A 21,509-nucleotide genomic window follows, 5' to 3' on the forward strand; every position below is an offset into this window, starting at 1 on the left:
AGGCCAGGCCGACACCATGGGAGGGGTCCACAACCACAACCATACTCCCCTCTCCTCCCAGCTGCTGTCTCCATGGCACAAACTACGAGGGCACACGCAGCTGCTCGGGCAGAGGGGGAAAAGCAGTGCCACCCAGGCTCTGCCCTGCACGAAACCCAGGTCCTGTGTACTGGTCAGACTGGAGTTGCACTGCTGTCACGTGAGAAGCACGGGATAGGAGAGAGGGAGCAGGCCTCACTGCAGAAGCCACTGTCTCTGGGCATAGCATGTTCTAGAGAAGGTGCCCAGACCCCCGATCAGTCCCATCCCACAGGCATAGAGACGGGCCCCCTCCCCTGAGCAGCGCCCCCTCTCCATAGCAGTTCCAGAAGCAGTACCCTCCTCACTTATTTCCAAAGTGATATTCCCTCTGCTGGTTCTCCCCTGTCTCGGGCAGGTACTCCCAAAGTCCGCAGGCAGGGACAGTGCAGGGCAATGAAAAACATTCTAGCTCTGACCCAAGAACGGTGGCTATCAGCACGGCTGTTTGGGAACATCTGGGAATAGCAGGGAAACAGCTCTCCCCTGTCTATCCAAGCTGTCCTGCCATGGTGGTTCTGGAACATGGAGGTTTCAGGAGGTCAACAGGGGGAGGACCGGCTCCTGAATTCCTATTAGGAGCCCAACCGAGTTAGGGGAGCTGAGGGTGGGGGTAGGGAAAAGAGGGAAGTGCCGTGTGGCAATGTAGCACCTGCGGTGGGGGCTCTGAGAAATGAAACCAGGAAGAAGGAAAAACAAGACCCCATTTCCTGCAGTAGCTGTCCCCAAGGAAGAGCAAAGCCAGCAAGGCCCTTTTAAGGTTTCACATCAGTTAAGACTTTCAATGAACCGACTCTCCTCCAAGTAAAAAGGTTGATGAGGAGCTAAGGGGGTGGGGCGGCTAGCATTCTAGGTGCTGCTGGGGAAGGTGCAGACCTTCCAGGGCAAGCAGTGGTCCCTGGGGGCAGAGGCCAGAGCAGAGCAGGTGGGAATGCTGGCTGGAGGGCCGGCTGATGCTCAGGTTATCAAAGATGCCCCAGGACCACCTCTGCCCCTGGGGCTCCTCCTCCACGGGGGACATGTCCAGCAAATCCGTCCAAGTGCTCACAGCCCCATCCATAACCCAGAGCCAGGAGGCACCAGGGAGACACTCTGAAACCCTTCTCAAGCCCACCCTGCTCCGGTCCGTTCCGACCCTCCCGCGTCGAAAACCTCCAAAGGCATCTCTGTGCAAAAACACACCCGTCTCTGCTCACCCACAGGCACACCCCCAAACCAACCCTGGAAACACGCAGGAATGTAGTGACCCCTACACACACGTGCACACACCCCTCATTCCTTCTTCCCTGCCCACCCCACCCCACCCCACCCACCCCCAACGTACAGCTTCTGAGGTCTGCTGAGCCCCCTCCGCCAGGGCGCTCTCTTCCCCCATCCTGCGGCCCAGGGCACGGGCCACAGGGCTTCACCTTCAGCTCCCGCTCCAGCCCGGTTTGTTTGTCAGGCTGCAGGTCCCTGGAGCTATCAGCCAGGGAGCACTTCAAGAGCAGGGAGTGGCTAAGCCAGCCCTCTGGGGATCTCTTCACCTCTGAAAGTTGGGTAAAGAGAAACTCTGGACTTCTGGCCCTCGGCCTGGCCAAGCCCGGCTGCCAGCGACAGAGTCACACTCCTGTTATGCTCAGAGGTTCTTGGGGAGGTGGGTGCTGGGGGAGGGGGAGGAATGACAGAAAGATACACAGCCTCAAAGGGATGTCCCCGGCGGGGCTAGGGAGTGTCCCAAGGCAGCGGGGACCTCAGTCACACACGGGACAGAGGCAGCTGCCCGGGGACCTCAGTCACACAAGGGACAGAGGACACCCCCACCCGGCACCCTCATAGCTCTCACTCACCATCCTCCTGGCCTGGTCTCTTTGCCCAGGCACCTAACCCTGATTCGTGTGAGAGGGGCCATCCTCCTGGCCCACCCGCCCACAAATCGGGAAACTCCTAAGCCCTCTCCTAGCCATCCCCCTTCCCCAAGCAGACCTTTCTGTCTCAAGCCCTGAGGGATTAGCAATTGCAGGAGCATCCCAGCACCCAGACCTGGGGCAGGTGGTGGGAGGCAAGCCACAAGCTGGTCAGGGCCTGGGGACTGAGGATTCCAGAGTCTAGGGCTCGTTCAGCAGGTTTGGGCCTCGCCCACACCATCTCTCCGCAGAGTTATGGCTCGGTTTCTATAGGATACCTCCTGGGCAGACACCTTAAAATCGAATCGAGGGAGGTGCTAGGGGTCAAGCCAAGTGCCAGAACTGGGAGAATCTGGGGCCTTGCCAGCAGCTCCTCCCCCCTCTGTTGTTTTCAGGTTAGAAGAATACAGCCCTGTTAATCCACTGCAGCCTGGGGACAAGCACTACCCTTTAGGGCCAAATGGAATCCAGAGGCTCTTTCAAGGAAGCCTGGTGCCAGAAAAGGACTGGGGAAAACTGAGGCACAGGGAAGAAAACCTGAGAAAACTCAGGAGACCACACCGTCACTGGGGCCCTGGCCCTACTGGTCCTCCTGCCCGCTTCCCAGTGTCTGTTTGCTCCTGCCTAGGAGCTGGCGGGATCAGGGCCCGGGGACAAGGTACCTCCCACCCCCGAAAGCACCCCCAAAGCCTGGCCAGCTCACCTGGCCTTCCCGGCTGTCAGTCCAGCTGTTCCGGAAAGAGAACATTTTCTTCCCCCTCTATTTGGACAGCTGCAGGGACAGTGATGGCAAAAAGAGAAGGTCTGATTACTGAGGGAGGGGACAGTGCAGGGACAGGGCCACAGGGCCTCCGACGGGGTGGCCAGAGGGTCTGGAGCTAGGGGGAGGTCCCGGACAGGAGACTGGGCCAGGGACCTAGGTGGGGCCTTGAGCAGCCCAACAGGGTACAGGGAACGGCTGCCATCCAGAGGGTAGCAAGAGGGGCTTCTAGAGCCAGGCCTGGGACCTGGAGTCATGAATGGACGCCCGAGAGCAAGGGAGGAGAATGACTCCCTTCTTTACGAAAGCACTCAGCTACAGGGTGGGGCTAAGGATGGCCCTCCGGCCCAGCCCCGAACCCTTCCTCCCAGGCAGATCCCCAGCAGATCCAGGGCTGGTGGGTGGGGTGCAAGGAGGGGAAGCCAAGGCAGCTACAGGACAAAAGTCAGAAGACCCAGAAATCCAGCTCCTTCCCAATCAGGAGGCCGGAAGTAGAACAGTAGGGCCAAGACGCACACTTTTCCTCCTCTCTCTGCTTCCCGACGGTCTCTCTCTCACTCCCCTGCCCCTCCTCCCGGTCCCTGTCCCCTTTCCAACCATCATGTCCTGGTGTCTCCCTGTCCCCATCTCCACCTCCCCCCATCGCCTCCCTCCCCCCCCCCCCCCGTCCCCCACCCTCGGGTTATGTAAGGGGCCTGAGAACAACACAGAGGGAGCTTTGTTGTCAAACCAAATCCATACGGAGCCGGAATCGGCCAACGCAGCTGTTCCCCATTCCCTCCGCCTTGGCAGAGTTGAGATGCTGGGCAGGAAGCCCCCACACGCCTCCATTTTGGGAGGTGGGGGGCAAACGCTGGCCCTAGGGCCCCCGGGCAGCTAAACGGGTGGCCAGAGATCAGTCACCATTGCGTGGGACCACAGCAGGGGACCAGCCGGCTCCCAAGACAGAAGGGAGTCCCAGTGCAAAGCCAAGGTCACACAGACCACAGAGAGGAGAGCGCCAGGCTAGAAGCAGGCCTGGATAGTGGCAGGCCTAGAAGGGGGGGGGTGGGGGGGGGGCGACAGGACACAACCTCCCACAGGCCCACCCGTGTTCTTGTCCACACACGGATGCATGCCTATGCTCTCTCTCTCGCACACAACCCACGGACACGCTCATGTACACACAGCGCACGCGCGCATGAACACACACATCGGCCCAAGCACAACACGCTGTGTGTGCTCACCTGGAAGGTGTCTGAATGGAAATCTCCTCCCTGCTCTGGCCAGCCTCCTCCATCCCAGCAGGTACCTCTGGAGAAAGAGCTGGAGCTCTGGAGAGAGGAGGGCGGGGGGCAGAGGTCAGAAGCCAGAGAAGCTCCACCACCAGGCTCTTCTTTGCCGACCCTCAGGCTCCAGGACAAGGTCCCACTTTCCTTACCAGGGCGGTGTCCAAGAAGGGGGGGGCGGGGGGGGGCAGGGAGCTGAGTTGAAGTTTACTTTGAGTTTACTTTGGGCTGGCACCATCCCTTCACCAAGCTCAGGGGCTGGAAGAGCCATCTCACTAGAAAATGCTGGAACTGCCAAGAACAGCAGACTCTCCTGAGCCTCCACAGCCCAGCAGGGCACCTCCCCGGCCACCGGAAGTCCGGCTGCCAGTGTCAGGACAAGTTGGATGTTGAGGCAAGGGGGGTGAGGACCCCGGGGGAAAGAACAGATGTCAGACACGAAGGGAGAGGGAAGAAAAGGGAAGAAAAGAAGGCAGAAAACGGTCAACAAAAGACAGAAAAAGACAGGACCCGGGAGCGGACACAGAGGAGAACGGGGGGGGGGGGGGGGGGGGGGGGAACAGTGAGTGTGGCGAGAAGAGCCCAAGAGCCCAGGAGGACAGGCTCCCCCTCTCCCTGAACGCACTCTCCCCAGCCAGGCCTTGGCTAAGCCCCTGGGAGGACAGAGCCAGCCTGGGAGAAGCAGGACAGAAGTGGACATTTCCAGGGGTGTCCTAGTCCACCAGCTCCTCCGCCAGCCATGCCCCGGGGGATTTCAGCCTCCCCAGTCCTGGGTCTTTGGGGCCTGGAGAACAGAAAGCCCGAATAACGTCAGGACCTCAGAGACAGGGATGAGACAGAGGCAGCGGTGGACAGAGGGGCAGAGAGAGCGGGGGTCACTCCTGAGACAGTCTCCTTCCTACCTGTGGGGAGAGACACTCTGTGACCTCCAAGGGCAAGTTACTAAAACAACAATAAAAAAACAACAACACCCCAGCGAGTTACTTTTCTGAGTCTCAGCTCCCTCATTTGCAAAAGGAAACAGTTACTGAGAGGCCACCGTGTGCCAGCACGGTGCCAGGTGCTGGGGACACCAGGGTAAGGCAGTCGCAATCCTGCCCTATGGTGACCTCTGAGGCCTCTGCCAGCTTGTTTACCTCATTTGTGTTTCACAGACCTGGGAGGTGGGGCAGATACTATTAGCCCAATTAACAGATGTGCTGATGGAGAACGAATAATGGCCACGGCTCTGCCTGAGGTCACAGACCTGGGGAGTAGACAGGAGACCAAGGATGCCATCTGGCTCCTGCCCGGCCGCCTGCCTCTGGCTGCTGGGCCGGCAGGGAGACACCTGTCAGTGTCTGGGCCCCACCTGGAACCACAGAAAACACAGCAGCCAGCATTTACAGAGTGCTGGATTCCGCGCACTGGGATGTCACTAGAAACGCTCTCTCGTTCAGAAGTGTGAGCTCCTCGGGGGAAACCGAGGCTCTGTGTCGGGCCCGCGGCTGGGCAGCCGGGAAAGGAGTCAAGCCGTGGCTCCCTGTATCACACCACCGTCCCTGCACAACGTGGCCAGCGTGGGAGCTGAGGGGAGCGGGGTGCACAGGGGGAGGTGGCAGTGTGCTGGGTGGCCGGGGAGGCTTCCGAGAGCACAGCCTCGGGCTGGATGCCCACGGACACTTGCAATTTAGGAAGATGGCTACCGATGGCACCTGGGCCATACCCGGGGGGCCGGCCAGAGCAAAGGCCAGGAGGTGAGAGCACACATGGCGTGCTCCTGGGAAAATAAAAAGTCTTAATGTGGCTAGATGGGGGCTTTCAAATAAAACTCTTTAGAGCCAAGAAACCCTCTGTCCTACTTGCAAAGGGAATTTTATGTGGAAACCCAATATGGAGAAAGAAGAGAAATGTAGTTGTTTGGGTAGAAGCAAGAACAGGGGTGAACCGTGCCTCCCGAGAGGACACCTGAGAGAGGCTCCTTAGCGCCAGTCTGTGCAAGGTCTTAAAGTCTGGGCTGAGGAGGTGAAACAGGAACAGGGAGGGGACCCACTGAGCCCAGGGCAGGTAGAAGGAGGGGCCTGCTCTCCTCAGGGGGGCAGAAGCCTGCCCATCCTTACCTGGGGCTCCTGCCTGCCTCCCGGGTGCCCAGAGAGACCCCCGGGGGAGGGGGAGACCCCAGGCAGCCAGGCCAGGCCCTTCTCCGACCAACAGCTCACCTGTCTGCTCACTGCCTTCGCCCCAAGAAAAGGAGGAAGGAAAAACAGGAACGCAGTGAAGACAAAGTCAGAAAACCCAAGCTATGTCTTCCATTCATTTATCAAACAAATATTTACTGAGCACTTGTTATTTGCTAGACATCATTCTAGGCATGAAGAATATAGCAGTAAACAAGACAGACAAGTTCCGGGAGCTTTACACTAAAATCCTAAAATCTCAGCGAGAAAATGCCTTAAAAGTTTTCAGATCTGCTCCACACCACAAACGTGCTCCTGCTATGCCCACATCTCCTTTGGCCTGTCCCCGTCAAGGTCACCAGTCGATGCGTACGCATCTTCCACGATAGGGAACGTGTCCCCTCCACAGGCAGGAGCATGCTCCAGAGCCTCCAGATGGCCACACCAGAAGACCCCCGCTGGTGTCCCTCTCCACCCAGCCTAGGCAGAGCCTGAGGCAAGGGAGTCAACAGAGCGTCAAATGCCTGTTAGAATGTGCAGGTTTTATTCTATATCAACACAAAATATAAGGACTTCTTGCTAGTTCTGCTGATTCTGAGTCAATGGCCTGGGACCAAGGGAAATGAGTCAGCCCCATTCTCACCTGCCCAGAGCTCCCGGGCCCCTCAGCCTCTGCCACCGTGACTACCCTGTTCGCTTCCCTCCCAGAACCCCCCAGCAGTCGTCCCCAGAGCGTGCCCGCGCTGGTGCCCACTTCTCTCCTGCCGTCGCTTCCAGCCAGGCCTCCCTCCTCCTGACCTGTGCACCTGCAAAGGGCAGAGGGGGCTGTGGAAGCTGCGAGGCAGAAGGAGAAGCCCGCCACTAGGACCTCTCCAGGCCGGGGCCAGGCCGGGGCCAGGCCGGGGCGGGTGTCAAGCAAGGACCCTGGAGCAAAGGTGCTCCTGTCTGGCAGGAATGTGGGGATGCCAGGCCCCGGAGCAGCCGCCTTGGCCCAGATCCCCCTGCTCGGACCTGTAGGACCCCTCCCCATCTCCACGTGTGGCCACCGTTGCCGGATGAGGCCTTGCAGCCCTGTGGGCGGCAGCTGGGGGAGCCGCTGCATTTCCAAAGGAATAGGAGCCGGCAGGCGGGCCAGATGGAAGCAATTACAGGGGAAAGCAGGAGAGGTGGGGGCTAGGAGGGGCTGGGAGGGCCAGCGGTGGGGAGGGAGGACGAGAGGGAGAGAGGACAGCCCCGCCCTGCCGGACCACAGGGGGCTGACAAGCAAAGTGCCTGCACTCACAGCAAGGGGGCCACATGGGCAAATGGGCAGGGCGAGATGTGGGGTTCGCAAGGGCTCTGGGCTGGGAATCAGGAGGCAGAGGCTGTGGTCGGCCTTAGTCACCGATACACTGTGGCCCTGAGCAAAGCCCTTCACACCTCTGAGACTCTTCAGCCATCACAGGAAAGGGGAGGAGGAGCTTGGGGGAGCACTGCTGGACTCAACTGGCAAGTGCACGTTTCCCAAACAGGACTAGATACAAAGTCTCCGCTCAGCTGCTCCCGAGCAGTGTGACCGTGGCCATGCCGTTTACGCTTCTCCAGGCTCCGTTTCTTCGTTTATAAATGGGCTGAGAGAAAGGGTTGTGTGAGGCTTACGTGATTTAAATAAGTGTATAGCACACCTTTTTTTTTTTTTTTCCTTGTAAGTTTACTGGGCCAGGCTTTTAAAAAGTGCTTGATTGACAAATGGTAACTACTTTTGTTATCTGCTAAGTCTTTTTTATTCTAAGGAGGTCTTTACAGAGGCTGCATGGGCAGAGGACACAGGGCAGGTGGGGGGCATGGGTTGGGGGGCATTGCGGCAGCCCCCTGGATCCCACACCCTGGAGGAGGGGTGGGATCCAAGGCAGGAACAACAGTGTGCGGGCCCAGCACTCTGCAAAGCGGTGCCTGTCCTCTCCAACCATCACCACCCTCCCCACCCCACACAGGAAAGGAAGAGCCTGGAGCCCCTGAGCCACTGGGCTGGGCTTCGGAGGGAAGCTCCAGGCAGGAGGAAGGAACTATCCTATAACAGCTCCTCTGGGCTTCCAGAGCCAGGCCTTCTCCCGCTCAAGGCCCAGGTGGACACGGAGGGCTTCACCTAGGCCCGCACCTCCCCTCAGCCCCAGCAGCAGCATCTCTTCCCTGCTGGGCAGAAGCCAGGGCCTCGGATTCTAGAGTAGTCACATCATCTTTCTACAGGCAGCTTTGCAGGGGGCAGGGTGGGCAGAGATAGTGAGATAGTGCCAGGAGCCGCCTGTCTGCTGGTCCCAGGCAAGGGGCCAAGACCAGAAGAAAACCTGCAGTTCTGGACACCGATGGCCCTCACACCCTGAAAAGCAAGCGACCCCACACAACCCCTTGGCAGAGTTCAGCCCCTGCTGGGCTCAAGGGGTACCCATCAGGGGCCCCAGGGGAACTGGCTGGGGTCCAGGCGTCACATACAGCTACATTCAACCACTTCCTCCATCTGTAGCACAAATAGTGTCACACACACACACACACACACACACACACACAGGGAATGTGGTAGAGGTCAGGGGTGCTTCTGAGGCCAGGGGTGGCCAGCAGCGTACCCAGGGTCCCTCAGAACACGCATATGCAGAAGTGCTGAGCATTCTGGGAAGGGGGCAACCAAGGAGAGATGGGGGAACAAGTGACTACAGCTCCAAAACCTGCCTAGCCTAGTTGTTTTGTCAAGGCAACCAAAAGTTTCAGATCAAGGTCCCAGGTCTTGAGAAGGAAGGAGGGCCCTGGGGGTCAGGGAAACAGCTGCCTGCCACAGGGGAAATGTCTAACCAGAGGGCAGCTAAGGAGTCCGCAGGGAGGGAGCAAGTGCTGTCCTTTTCCTGAGGGCCCTCCCCTCACTACCTGACCACCCCCACCCTCCAGAGCCCAGGGCCCATCTCCAGGGATTCGGGAGCTCAACTGGGCTCTGGTGCCTGCCTTGATCTCAATCTGTAGACCTGACCCTCAGACTCTGGAATGTTCTGTGACACTGATCTGGAGGGTCCTATTCAGGAGGCTGAGCCTCTCCCTCTCCTGTGAGCTGGAACCATTTTGTATTATTCTAAGATACAGTGACCCCTTCACCAAGACAGAGGGTGTAAACTTTTGAGCCATTTTGAGAGGAGGAATTCATAGCTCCACTGGGACAGCCTCTCTGAGGCGAGACCCATAGAATGTGCCCAGATAGGGCCCGAGGGGGGACCCAATGCAGGGCAGAGGCCAGGCCAGGGTAGGGTCACTACGGGATGACCACAGGTTAAGCTAGAACAGAGAAAGGGGATCCAACTTCTCTGCTCCTGCTGGTGAGGGTGGTAGTGGTGTGTGTGGGGGGGGGGGGGGGGCCTTCCAAGATCTGTTACAATTCCAGAAAGGATCAGATTCTTGGTTCTACCCGGAAAACTGGATCCTAAAAGGGCTGAGAGGGTGGAGGGGACAAAAAACTCGGTTTCTGAGGAGTGGGAAGTGCTTTGGGTAGAGAAGGAGGTGAGGGAGGAAAGACAGCCCAGAAGACACGGCCGGCCTCCATGGCCGGGGTCTCTGCTCTCAGAAAAGGGGGTCCCTGTTGTCTTGAGCAGTAACCCACACCTGAGCTACAGAAGCCCTCTTAGCCCACAGTCCAAGCAGACGATTCCTACTTTCCCTTCCTACATTCTTTCAGCTATGCTTCCCTCTTAACCCCTCAACTTGGACTGGTCGGTGGAGGACTGGCCGCAACTCCTGCCTCTCCTACAACTGCTTGATGAAACCCAGGACCCACGGGACAGCCTAAGATCTCCCACTCAGCCTAACGATGCTGAGGGACAGGGCACAGAGAGGGTTTAGAGTGGAGACAGGAGCAGAGCAAGGTCAGAGGGTATGCCCAGACCAGCTTCCAGCAAAGAGAAAAAGCCCCCATGAGGTAATTTCCAGGCCCCAATAGCTGGCGCCTCCCAGACAACCTCTCTGGAATTATGGGGCAGCTTTGCAGAGTAAGTGTGGCAGAAACATCACTAACAGCACTTACATACCTCTTCCTCTGTGCAGGCAGCTTTCAAAGCACTTAGCACATATCAACACATTTAAAATCGCCCTGGCAAATGCCAGGGCCAGGGCCCGGCGGAGGACGCAGCTCGGGAGAGAGCAGTATTGGTCTGTGCCTCTAGTGACACCCTAGCCCCTACCAGGCCCGTTCCCAAGGTTCTACAAAGAATAAGTCAGCCTGAACTTGGCTTCAACGCTGTGCCTCCCTCCAGTGGTGGAAAGCAAGGCTTCCCTGAGAAGCCAGTGGGGGTGCCAGCCTGTGGGTGGTCATGAGGTCAGACAAGCACAGTTGAGCACCTGAACGCTGCCTACACGCCCCCTCCCCCTGTCTTCCAGCAGCAGCCCCCCAAGCCAGGCCCTCAGGACGTGTGAAGCGGCAGAAGTACATGAGGCCTTAGATGGCCCAGACGGAGCTTCCCCCCAAGACTGGAAATGGAAGGGGCAGCACAGGCGGACATGTTAGCAACCCTGGGCCGACCAGGAGGTCCCTGCCAGCATGGGCCCCAGGGAGGCACCCGGGGCAGACAGCTGAGCCCAGGGGTCCTGTCGCACCCTGGGGCCCCACCCTCACCGCAAACCCACCCCTTCCCACTGCCCACCACCCAGCAGCTCTGAGGCACCGTGGCTTAGGCCCAAAGGCCCCCACAAGGTGGACCTGGTATCCCGGGCACTGCCAGCCTGCAGCCGGCAACCCCCGCCTTCGGGCTCTGCTGGGCGACCTTGCGAATCCTGTTCACAGATGGACCCAGCAAAGCCTGTCACCTCTAGCAAAGCCAGCCCACCCGATCTTCTGGACTCAGTGGGGGCAGTGGTGCGAGAAACCCTGGCTCAGAGGATGCTGAAGGTGGGGATGTCTCTTCAGCCCGGGCGCAGGGGTGGGGGCTAGAAAGTTTCCGGAGAAGAGAACCATCCCGTTCGCTCACTCCGAGGGAGAGAGGAGCACCGGCTTCCCGCGAAAATCTGGTCCAGAGAAAGGGATCCCGGGGCTGCGGCCGCCCCACCCGGGCCGGCCCCGCGCTGCGCCCACGTGCCGGGCCGACCACCTCCCCGGCCGCCGCGGCGCGGGGCCGGGGGCCCGGCAGCCGGGCCCTCGCGGCGCTCCCGCCCTCCCTCCCCCCGCCCCGGGCCCCACGGGGACCGGCCGCCGCGTACTCACCCTCGCGGGTGGAGCGGGGCGGGGCACGACACTTTCGCGCACAGCTCCGATCCGCTAGGCGCACGGGCTGGCGGCGCGGCGCTGGCGCTGCGGCTCCGCTCCGCCGGGTCCCTGTCCCGGGCGCGGGGCCGGCCTGGGAGCGGGCAAGTCCGCCTGCGGGGAGGCGGGGGCCCGGGCCCGGGCCCGGGCGGGGGGCGGGGAAGGGGCCGGACACGCTTGCGCACACGGCCGGGGAGCCGACTCCGGGGAGCGGGCGGGCTGGAGGAGGAAGGGCGGGGAGGAGGAGGAAGAGCTGGGGCGCTGCCGCGCGCGGGCGGGGCTGACGCCCGCCGGCCGGGGACTGTGTGGGAGCAGCGGAGGCCACGGAGGGGAGGGGAGGGGAGGGGAGGGGGGGGAGGCAGCGGGACCGGGGGCGGGGGAGGGGGCCGGGGCGCGGAGGGGCGGAAGGGGAGGCCGGATTGGGTGAGGGTAGAGCCCGGCGGGCGCTGCCTCCGTGTGAGTGGCGCCAGGCTGGATGTGCCCAGCGCAGCCTCCGCACACCCTCCTGGGAACAATGAGACCCAACAAAGGGTTCTCGGCTCTCCCACGTGGTGAACAGCGTCCTTCCCTCATTGGGGAAAGTGAGGCACGGAAGAGGGAGGGCCTTGCTCCGGGAGCCTCCCCCCTTCCCCCAGAGCACAGCGGTGAGGTGCCCTGGACCGAGACCTGGGCCTTTCTCTGCCCTAGTCTGCACCTGCAGCTCCCACACTGCTCTCTGCACCCCTCTTCTGCACACCTATTTTGGCCTTGAGAAAGCCTCTCAGTTTCTGTTCCTTACTGAAGGCGTCAGGCATCCTGTCGCCATCAGGCTCCTGACCCTACTTGGTTGGGCTCAGACATCCCCAATCAAACCTGGAAACAGCAGTCCAGAAGTCACCGCCAGGACAACCCCCAGCCCCCAGCCCCAGAGGCACTTCTTTTCCTAAGTGAGTGGTATTTACCGAGCCCCCAGTGTGAACAGCCTGGTGCCTGAGGCTCCAGGAGCTCCAGGGAAAGTCTAAGACCCAGTCCCTGTCTCCAAGAAGCTTACCATCCAGCCACGGAGAGAAAGCTTACAAAGGACTTCTGTTCAAGAAGAAGGCAAGAGAGGATGTGACTAAGTGTCAGGGCATGAGTCACTGAGGGTAAATGCAAAGGGGGTTCGGAGAAGTGCCAACTCCAGGTTCACTGCAGATGAAACCGAAGGGCTTATCTGTTGAGAACAGGTGCCTCGGGAAGCTCGGCTCTGCAGGAGCAAAGTGGAGAAGGCTTGGGTTAACAGAGGCGGCCTCCAAGTTCTTCCACAAGTGACCGTTCTGTCCTAAATCACACCTTGCACAAAGGTGGTTTTTTCCTGCGTTTCCCCATTGTCTAACATCATTACGTTTGAATGGTGCCTTTGGCTTGGTCAGGCAAGCATTCATTCAACAGCTACTTACTGCACATCAGCTCCAGGCCTGGAGCTAACCTAGGTGGAAAGAAGCCAGTGACTAAAGTCCTTGCCCTGAGCAAGTCCAGGGGACAGGGGGCTCTCCTTTTACACATAGGAAAACTGGTCGAAAGAGAGTGAGCAACTACCAGAAGCACCTGGGTAAGTCTGGCCAAGCTGACCTGAGAATCTGCCCAGTTCTAAACTTTGCTAACTCTTTGATGAACGAGATCTAAACACAGTTTGCTGTTCTTGCTGTGAACCATGTAAACTTCGCTCTGCCAGAGACTAGAACTGAAGGGCCTGCTCTCACTCCTGGAGACCTGATTCCCAAATCTGCCTCTGTCATCACATGGCTTTAGTTTTCTTACTAAACAAACAAACAAACAACACCCCCCCCCCCCAAAAAAAAAAAAAAAACCTTACTAAGAAAAACGGAGGGGGTGCCTGGGTGGCTCAGTCGGTCAAGTGTCTGACTTCGGCTCAAGTCATGATCTCGTGGTTGGTGAGTTCGAGTCCCGCGTCGGGCTCTGTGCTGACAGCTCAGAGCCTGGAGCCTATTTCAGATTCTGTGTCTCCCTCTCTCTCTGCCCCTCCCCCATCTATGCGCTGTCTCTCTCTCTCCTTCTCTCTCTAAACGAAATAAACATTAAAAAAAGGAAATAACTGTGTTTAGTTAAAGGTATTAAATTAGGCAATGGATAGGAACTTGCTCTCAAGCTCTTGTGCTTTGCAAGTGTGTGTCGTTCTATTATGCAGGCGGCTTCCCTTCTCTAACCTTTAAGAGTATTCGGGTCCCCTCCCCTCCCCCTCCCCCAGCTTGTCCTGGGCCTGGTTACTGGGTGCCCAGAAGCCAACTGTAATTCTGACTCCTCCCCTTCAGCCACAATGTGCTTACTCATGATCTTTCTTTCCCCTTCAGTTTCTTAATGGCACAACCAGATGCTTTGCTAGCTGCCTAGAAGCCTTATCACCAGTGGGGCAGGAGGGAAGCAATTCGGGTGCCTTTCGACCCCAGGTGAGGGGTTCTGGAGCCATCTGAGCACCTCCCAGCTCCTCGCACCCTTGCAACACACTACTCAGCAAGAGGCTATGTGATGGAGCAAGCAGGGCTTTGGCTCCTGGGGGAAGGTTCTTCCCGGAAGCTGGCTCTGCTCTGCCAAGCTCAGGTCAAGACAACCTGACGGACGGCGATCTGGGTCCCAGTCCCCCTCTGAGCCACGCTGCTTCCGTTCCTGTTTCCTCTGCCTCCCTTTAGCTCTGTGGCTCTATCTCCACGGTGGAGGAACTGGAGGACACCTCTGCTGGGGCAACCAGCAGAGGGAAGAGGCAGAGGAGCGAGGGGCCCTGAAGGGGCAGGTGCACGTAGGGCTGGGGAGCCCTGGCCCCGGAGGCTCCTCCTTGGCAGGCCGCGGGTGTGGGTAGGAGGCACATTGCCGCTTGACAAATGTGCCTCACAGGCTTCTGGCTCCTGTCCCTCACATGTGCCACGTTAGCATCCTGCCCACCAGGAGGAGGGAACAGCAAGATGCCGTGTGAGGAAGAAATAAACCCAATCCAGCATCTCAGATGCTTTTAAAAATAGCAACTCTGGGATGGTATTTCAGCTCCTATTTTTATCAGATTTATATGACTGGACCATGAAGCTGAGCTGTTCCCAGGGTTCTCAATAGCAGGGGACATCACTGTTGTAGTCTTAGAAACCTGCCAGTAGGCCAAGGCATTCCAGGAACCTTTAGTCTGGAAGAGATCCCCAGAAGTCACTGCGTGCAGTGCTTGCCTGTTTAAGGCCACAATCAATTAACCACAGATCGTTCATGGCTTGCTTTTTGCCTTAAAGTCACTTGGTTGCTATGCCTCCGCTGAATCATCTAGGATTTTACAGCCCTTCGGATCAGTTAGTTCTTTTTAATATCTAGCCCAAATATCTCTGGTTACGTCCTCTTTGGGCCTTCTCACAGTAGGACAATAGTTAACGTTTACCGAGTGACCACTACGTCCACAAAATCCTCTTAGTGAATCCCGACAAAACCCCTCGTGGTGGGCACTATTATCATTCCTAATTTAGGAGCAGTTATGTAACTTGCCCAAGGTCATACCTGGGTGTGGGGCAGATTCTGTGATGGAACCATCAGACCCCACTGCCTCTTAGGCACTCGCACAGTCCTGAAGGAAAAACTGGCTGGCGTTCTAATTGTGCACGCGTGCCTCATGCTGGCTTAGGTCGAGGCCCCCCAGCGTGCTGATCCATGCTCTTTCCAACTGCTGGGCCTACGATTGTGCGGGCCTTTGCTATCAAGCTTAGCCTAGAAATGTGGCGTCTCTTTGCATAAGGTCTCACAGCCCCCTCTGCTTTTTTGAAGGCATTCGCCACTCTTGTAATTACTTTGCAATTAATGAAGTGCAATGTAATTGAATTGAAACACTCTAAACAGATTCCGTCCATGTTTATTTTTTAAGTGGTTAAAACATGGGAACTTCCAGTTTATGTAGATTTCAGAATCCAATATAATTTTCCTAATAATAACAATACAATAAACGCAGGGTTGCCGACAGGTGTGTTGCTAAATGAGGGTATTTTAAAAATGACTACCTTTCATTATCACCACCTTCCTCTTAGAAAAAAGACACTTTCACTTTATACATACATGTTTAGAATAACGATTTTGTCCTTCCTGAGAAGCAAGGGTTGGCCGGCCTACATCAGTCTGGCTAGAAATAAAATAGATATGCTAACCTGTTTTGGATATGGAAGTATTACAAGAGAAACAATTTCAAGTGTTACTTTGTATGTAATTATCTCTTGATTTGTTTCTCAGGACGGGGATGGGTGTTCAACAGGGACATGCAGAGTAGACCCTCAGTGTCCAGCTTGTTATTTTTCTCAAATTCATGAAGGAATGTTGACAAATCCAGAACACTCAGCAATTTTGCTCTCGGAGGAAACTTTTAGGCAAACTGAAAGGAGCCAAGAAACAATAGCAGTCATGCCTCCAACTGCTTCCTTCCTTCTCCAGCCACACGCCAAGGGGATAGTGGGCCAAGCACCGGGGCTGACAGCCAATTGTGGACGTGTCCAGGATTTTTCTGGGAAGGGTGACATCCACCACTGCTCCAACAGAGCAGGGACACAGGCACGTATGCCGAGGACACGCGATCAAACACAGAAGGCACTCTTTGCAGCACGCAGGGCAGATTATGCTGCCGGAGGGGGGTGGGGGGAGGTGGCATTTGCTAGTTAGTTAAGGTGGGGCCGAGAAACCCTGGTCATGCTCAGGAAGTTCTCTCAGGGGAGGCAGGATGTTGGGCACTGCAACGTGTCATCAAGGGGAAAACTGGGGCAGAGAGGGGTAGCTCTAATTCTGCATCCCCCGGAAAACCAAGAGACCTGGACTGAGCTCCTTTACAGGAGGGGACAGCCCTTGCGGTGGGGGTGCGGGTGGGGGTGGCAAATTGCTGCACCTGCCTCAGGCCCACGGGCCCCAACGTGGAGTGAGCTGCGCCTGGGAACAGACTCCCTAGAAACGACAGGAAGTGGCATTCATGTGTGGTCAGAAACCGTGGGTCTTAGAGAAGAGTCCTGCCAGGCCCTCTGGGATTTCAGTGAGGTATAACAGAGAGATGGGCCCCTTGACTCAGTTCTTCCCTGCAGCTTGAGGCCCCAGGATTCAGGTGAGACGGAGTCTCATGTGGTTACAGGGGCAAATAGGTATACGACAAGAGACTCAGCAGGATCCATTTCATGGCTCACCACACATCTGACCAGCTGTTTCCTGGAGAGGAGCAGCAAACACTCTTGTGTGCAGTGACACCAGCCCCTGCTGGGGCCTTTGGGGGCACGAGGCCAAACTCCTGAGGTCTTCTCCCAGCTCGCAGGGCTGCCCTCTGGGCCTTCATGACTCCTACTCCAGGCACCAGGGGAGAACTGACCCCCTCCTCCCCTCGGAAAGCAGAATCGGTCCCGACAGAGGAGCACCTCCCGGCACTACAAAGGAGCACAGCCTTTAGAACCTCCCTCTAGAACAGCCTTTACCTACTGTCTCGTCCTATGCTCCCCTGCCCCACTGAGTCATGCTCCCCGAGGGTACAGACCCGCAAGACCTTCTTGTTCCTGTCAGCGCCTTGCAGTGCTGGCCCATGCAGGATGTTTGGTAGAAACTTGAAGGGTGAGTAAACCCGAGAGGGAGGAGGAGGGATGGGACAGATCAGGCGAGGGAGCCAAGGCCGGGAATGCCTTCACAGGGCTTAGTCCCAGGGAGCTAGAGATCTTGTCCCCTGGGAGGCTCCTGAGTGCTCTCCTTTTTGGTTCAGGACTGGCCACCTGCTGGTCTTCTCTAAGCACGCACCCTGTGTGCCCCACCGGCGGCAACTGATCTGCCCAGGAGAAGAGGACACTCCCAGGATTGGGTCCCTCCACTCTGTCTGCGAGGAGGGGCCTCTGGGTTTCATTTGTCTTCGCAACAGATTTTTTTTTTTTTAAGCTTATTTATTTTGAGAGAGTGAGGGAGAGTGAGGGAGAGCACAAGCAGGGAAGGGGCAGAGAGAGAGGCTCCCAAGCAGGTTCTGTGCTGTCAGTGCCGAGCCCGACAAGGGGCTCGAACTCCTGAATCCTGGGATCATGACCCACGCTGAAATCAAGTATCTGATGCTGAACTGACTGAGCCACCCAGGCGCCCCCTACGACAGCTCTGACGCATGGGAGAAAGACCAGCTGCCTTCATTTCCACCTGCAGAAGGTGCGGGCCACACCTCTCTCCCTGTAACCAGCCCCCTCCGGCCTCACCACCCTCATCACCTTGCTCCAGTTCGGCGGCCCTGCCGAGCACTGTCGGGATTCTGAAAGCATCCCCCGCGTGTCTTCCTAGGGGAAGCTTGTACTCGAGCCTGTCTCACATACCTGTTTTCAAGAGAACTACCCGGGCGTTGCCTTTTTACTCCTACGTTCCTTGGCTGTCTGCCCCAGTAGCCTGGAGGGTAGGTAGGAGCTTTGTTTTCCCAGCACTTAAAATACCGTCTGGCTCAAGAGTTGATCGGTAAGTCAAAGTTTAGCATAAAGCAACATTAGCACACGGTACGTTTACACGGCAGGACACTTCATGGACCCTCATCCCTGCTCTCCTTCACAAAGCAACAGGCTCAGGACTCGTTAGGGCTGGTGTAACGTTAGGGGGTGAAGGTCGGCTCCCGGAGGAGAGACTTCTGTCTGTTCACCACTTACCAGTCTCTGGGGCAGTGCCTGGCCAGCAGCATGCGTTCAATAAACATCTGATTCTGTTTCTCAGTCCAGGGATTGCAGAATAGGAGCCGCCCCTCTCTGCCTTATGCTTCCCTCTCACCACCTGGCGGAACCCGACATCCCGTTTCCCCCGAGAAAGCCCCCTGAGGAGGTGCAACCTGGTGTCCTTCAGCCCCAGCTTGGCTAACCAGCAATGCCAGCCCCTCTGTAGCGGCGTGACAGAGCTGTCCTCTGTGCCGATACAAGCGCCTTCTGTCTTCAACCGCGTGCCCTCGCATGCGTGCCTGTGTCCCTGTGCTGCTGGAGCCATGGTAGATGTCACCCTTCCCAGATAAGCACCCGAAGGCTCCCTACAGGCCACCAGCCCCAGACACCTTGAAGTCCCTTCCTGGCCTCCAGATTCTATGGACAGGGGACCTGTGACGCTCCGGTCCCACCTCGAACCGGAGCCCCTCAGAGCTTTGTCCTCCACTGCAAATGCCTCATTTTGCCCTTGTTGATACAGTTTTGCATGTGATCTCCTGGCTGCTCTATGTGAGTCTGTTTTGTCTTCCTGCCTAGATAATAAACTCAAGGCCAGGGACTCGCCGACCGAGTAACAGAGGCAAAGGCAGGCTTTTTGGGCTTTTGCCTCATCTGATTCTTATTAAAGCCCTCCCACTTCCAGGCGGTCATCCTTCATCCTTGTCAACAAGAAGTTTATCAGCAGGGTTGACTCACACACGGGAGGTGCAATCTCAATTCTGGGCAGGGAAAGAGGAAGCGCTGTCAAAAAAACCTCTATAGATTATTTCCAGAGAGTTTTTGTATTTGGTTTTTTTGGGGAACTCCCAGACATGTGGGCCCAGAAAACCATTAGGAAGATGTCGAAAATGGAAGGAGGGACAGGGGCGTGATGGCGGAGTAAGGCTTGCAGATGGGGAGAGGTGCTGTCGGATTCCGGACTCGGCAATCGCCAGGGATGGCGCTCCCAGGGATTTGCAGAAAGCCCTCGGCACGCTCCCAGGTCAGCTGAAGCCACCGCCCCCCGACTTGGCTGCTCTTTTCTCAGGATCTGCCCACCCCGCTCTCTCGCACCACCTGCCTCCCCAGGCCCTGGCGTCAGTCCACACCGAAGGAGACCAATACTTTATTCACATACTAGAAATAAGCCGGTACAAAATACAATTTTGAAAAATCCACTTGGTGCGAAAACTCCCTCCGTCCCTCCCCGCCCCCCCTCCCCCCCCAGCCCGCACATCTGTGTTCCTGTCCCAGGGGACGGCCCCTGGGCCACACTCAGCTCCTCTGGGCCTCCTGCAAGAGCTGGAGCAGGGGGTCGTCGGCCCGGAGGGCAAAGGTGAGGGTGCGCCGCTGGTAGTGCTCCGGGTCACACTCCAGGTTCTCGATCACCTCTGCTAACAGGTGAGCCCGCTCCACCGCTGAGCCAGGGGCCTCGAAGCCCAGGGCAGTGAAGTGCACGTGCAGGTGGTAGTAGGAAGGCAGGTAGTGCAGGTACACTCGGAGGCGGTCCCCCTTCACCCCGTAGCGCTGCAGGATGGCTTCCTGAGAAAGGGTAGCGGCGGGACGGGTTACCGTGCTGCCCACGGGCCAGCGCCAGAACCCTCCTCTAGGCCCAATCCCCGACTAGCCTCCGGACGTCTGATAAAACCCTGCAAACAGCTCCCTGCCCACAGTTTGCTACGGGTCTCTGTGTTCCATTCCAGGGAGTCAACAAAAACAGGTGACAGCCGCAAGGGGGAGGCTCCTTCTCCCAAATGAAGGGAACGGTGGCCTCCGTTAGGGTTCCACACTCCAACCTGCACACAACACTCAGGCTCCTCAGACAGTCGCTACTGGGAATCTAGGAAGTCCCAGTGCCAAGAGACAGGCCCCAGATGCCCAAGACTATGGGGACCATCCTCCCCCCAGGTGACCGATGCGTGCTTAAGTCACCGGGTAAGTGGGAGGGAGGCTTGTACCCCCTCTTAGCATGGAAGAGTGCACAGCCGGGAACAAGGGTGACAGGGACGGGGCTGAGCCGAGGCCTGGTGGAAGAGAGAGGGTGGGGGAGGGTGCATGGGAAGGGCTGCCCCTAGAAGATCCGGGGAAGGTCTCGCTGGACTCCTGGAGGAAGCGGGGAACACGGACCTTGGCCCCGGCTCCCTCTGACCACCCTCCACCTTGCTCAGGGGTTAGGGCTTTTTCTACCGAACTCCCTTTCAGGAGCCTCCTAGGCTTGGCATTGACAGGAGACTCTGATTTCCATTCTGGGTGAATCCCTGAGGAGGTCAGAGGTGAAGAGAAAAAGACTAGGGCCTCAGTGGGCTCAGAATACACGCCACAATTACATCCTGGACTTGGAACTCCACCTGGGGATCTCTGCAGCAGTGTGAGGTCAAGGCCGGGGCACCCAAAGGCCTTCCGGGGATACGTATGCCTGGCCTGTCTGGGCGAGGCTGCCTGAGCTGCAGGGCAAGTCCAAGTGTAGGCCCCGCATCTCCCGGAGAGAAAGACACCACTCTCTGACATCCGCAGGCATTTCAGCAGAGAAGCAAATGACTCCAAAAAGAGTCAGGTGGCCAGAGAGACAGTGATGTGGGCAGGCGGGAGGAAGAAGGCCAGGCAGCTGGGGTCTAGAGGTCAGCAGAGAGCGGACCCACGAGAGCCCCTCCCCCAGGCCTGCGGCAAAGCCTCTGAGCAGCAAGGTGGCGAGCTTCTCTCCTGGCCGGGCACCCTGGTGACTGCTGGGCCCTGGCACGGGGGCTGCATCTTTGATTGTTTCTGAAACATCTCTGAATGTTTCTGAGAACGACATCACAGAATGGGATTTAGCAGCATTGCATCCAGATACTGAGGCCCAGAGAGGTGAGGTGAAGAGTCCTGCCCAGAGTCTCTCCAGTGGTTAGGATCAAAATGTCAGAATCAAGACCACAACTCAGGATTCTAGATTCACTTCTCCCACCTTCCTTTGCCTCTTTACTTTCTATTTATTTTTTTGAAAGGGGGAGGGTGCAAGTCAGTGAGGAGCAGAGAGAGACAGAATGGGGCTTGAGCTCACCCAATGTGGGACTCGAACTCATGAACCATGAGATCATGACCTGAGCTGAAGTCAGATGCTTAACCGACTGAGCCACCCAGACGCCCCAGGGCTCCTCTTTACTTTCATGTGATTCAACAAATATCCCAGTATAAAGCACCCCAGAATGCCAGGTGCTACAAAATTCAGTCTCTGGCCATAGGGGACCCATCTCCCCAAGAAACATGTCTGGTGCAATGTGGCTGTCATGAGCAGACACAGGTGATCCTGGGATGGGAGGGGAACCTTGGTGGAGGAAAGGTGGCTGAAAGTAGAGCTGAAGGGTAGGGCAGGACCAGGAGACAAGGGCCTTGTGAGTCCATCTAAAGGACCTTCGTGAGGTCCTGGGACTGGCATCCAGAGACAGGCCCCTTTCACAGATGGACTTCTGGGAAGGGTGAGGAAAGCGGC

General features: G+C 57.6%; 2 protein-coding genes across 8 annotated transcripts in view; both read right to left on the reverse strand.

Moving 5' to 3' along the window:
- The window catches only part of ST3GAL4 (ST3 beta-galactoside alpha-2,3-sialyltransferase 4), a 32,653-nt gene extending 21,160 nt beyond the window's left edge, over positions 1-11,493 (reverse strand). The window contains exons 1-3 of one of the 6 annotated variants that reach the window (XM_086678723.1): positions 11,358-11,491; positions 3,951-4,037; positions 2,668-2,736 (exon numbers count right to left, since the gene is read on the reverse strand). In XM_086678723.1, coding sequence (XP_086534849.1) covers positions 2,668-2,736; positions 3,951-4,003 — 122 coding nt within the window. In that variant the 5' untranslated portion in view covers positions 4,004-4,037; positions 11,358-11,491. Of the gene's footprint in view, positions 1-1,402; positions 1,643-2,667; positions 2,737-3,950; positions 4,038-11,357 lie in introns of those variants that run through there. The other 5 variants (XM_086678725.1, XM_086678730.1, XM_086678729.1 and 2 more) reach the window with 5 other exon arrangements.
- Positions 11,494-19,153: 7,660 nt separating this feature from the next.
- DCPS (decapping enzyme, scavenger) overlaps positions 19,154-21,509 on the reverse strand; it is a 45,596-nt gene continuing 43,240 nt past the window's right edge. For both annotated transcript variants that reach the window (XM_086678732.1, XM_025928556.2), the window contains one exon: positions 19,154-19,585. In XM_086678732.1, the coding sequence (XP_086534858.1) occupies positions 19,319-19,585 (267 nt within the window). In that variant the 3' untranslated portion in view covers positions 19,154-19,318. The remainder of the gene's footprint in view (positions 19,586-21,509) is intronic.

Source organism: Puma concolor, chromosome D1, assembly GCF_028749965.1.
Source record: "Puma concolor isolate L17-30 chromosome D1, mPumCon1.1.hap2, whole genome shotgun sequence".
Taxonomy (NCBI): domain Eukaryota; kingdom Metazoa; phylum Chordata; class Mammalia; order Carnivora; family Felidae; genus Puma; species Puma concolor.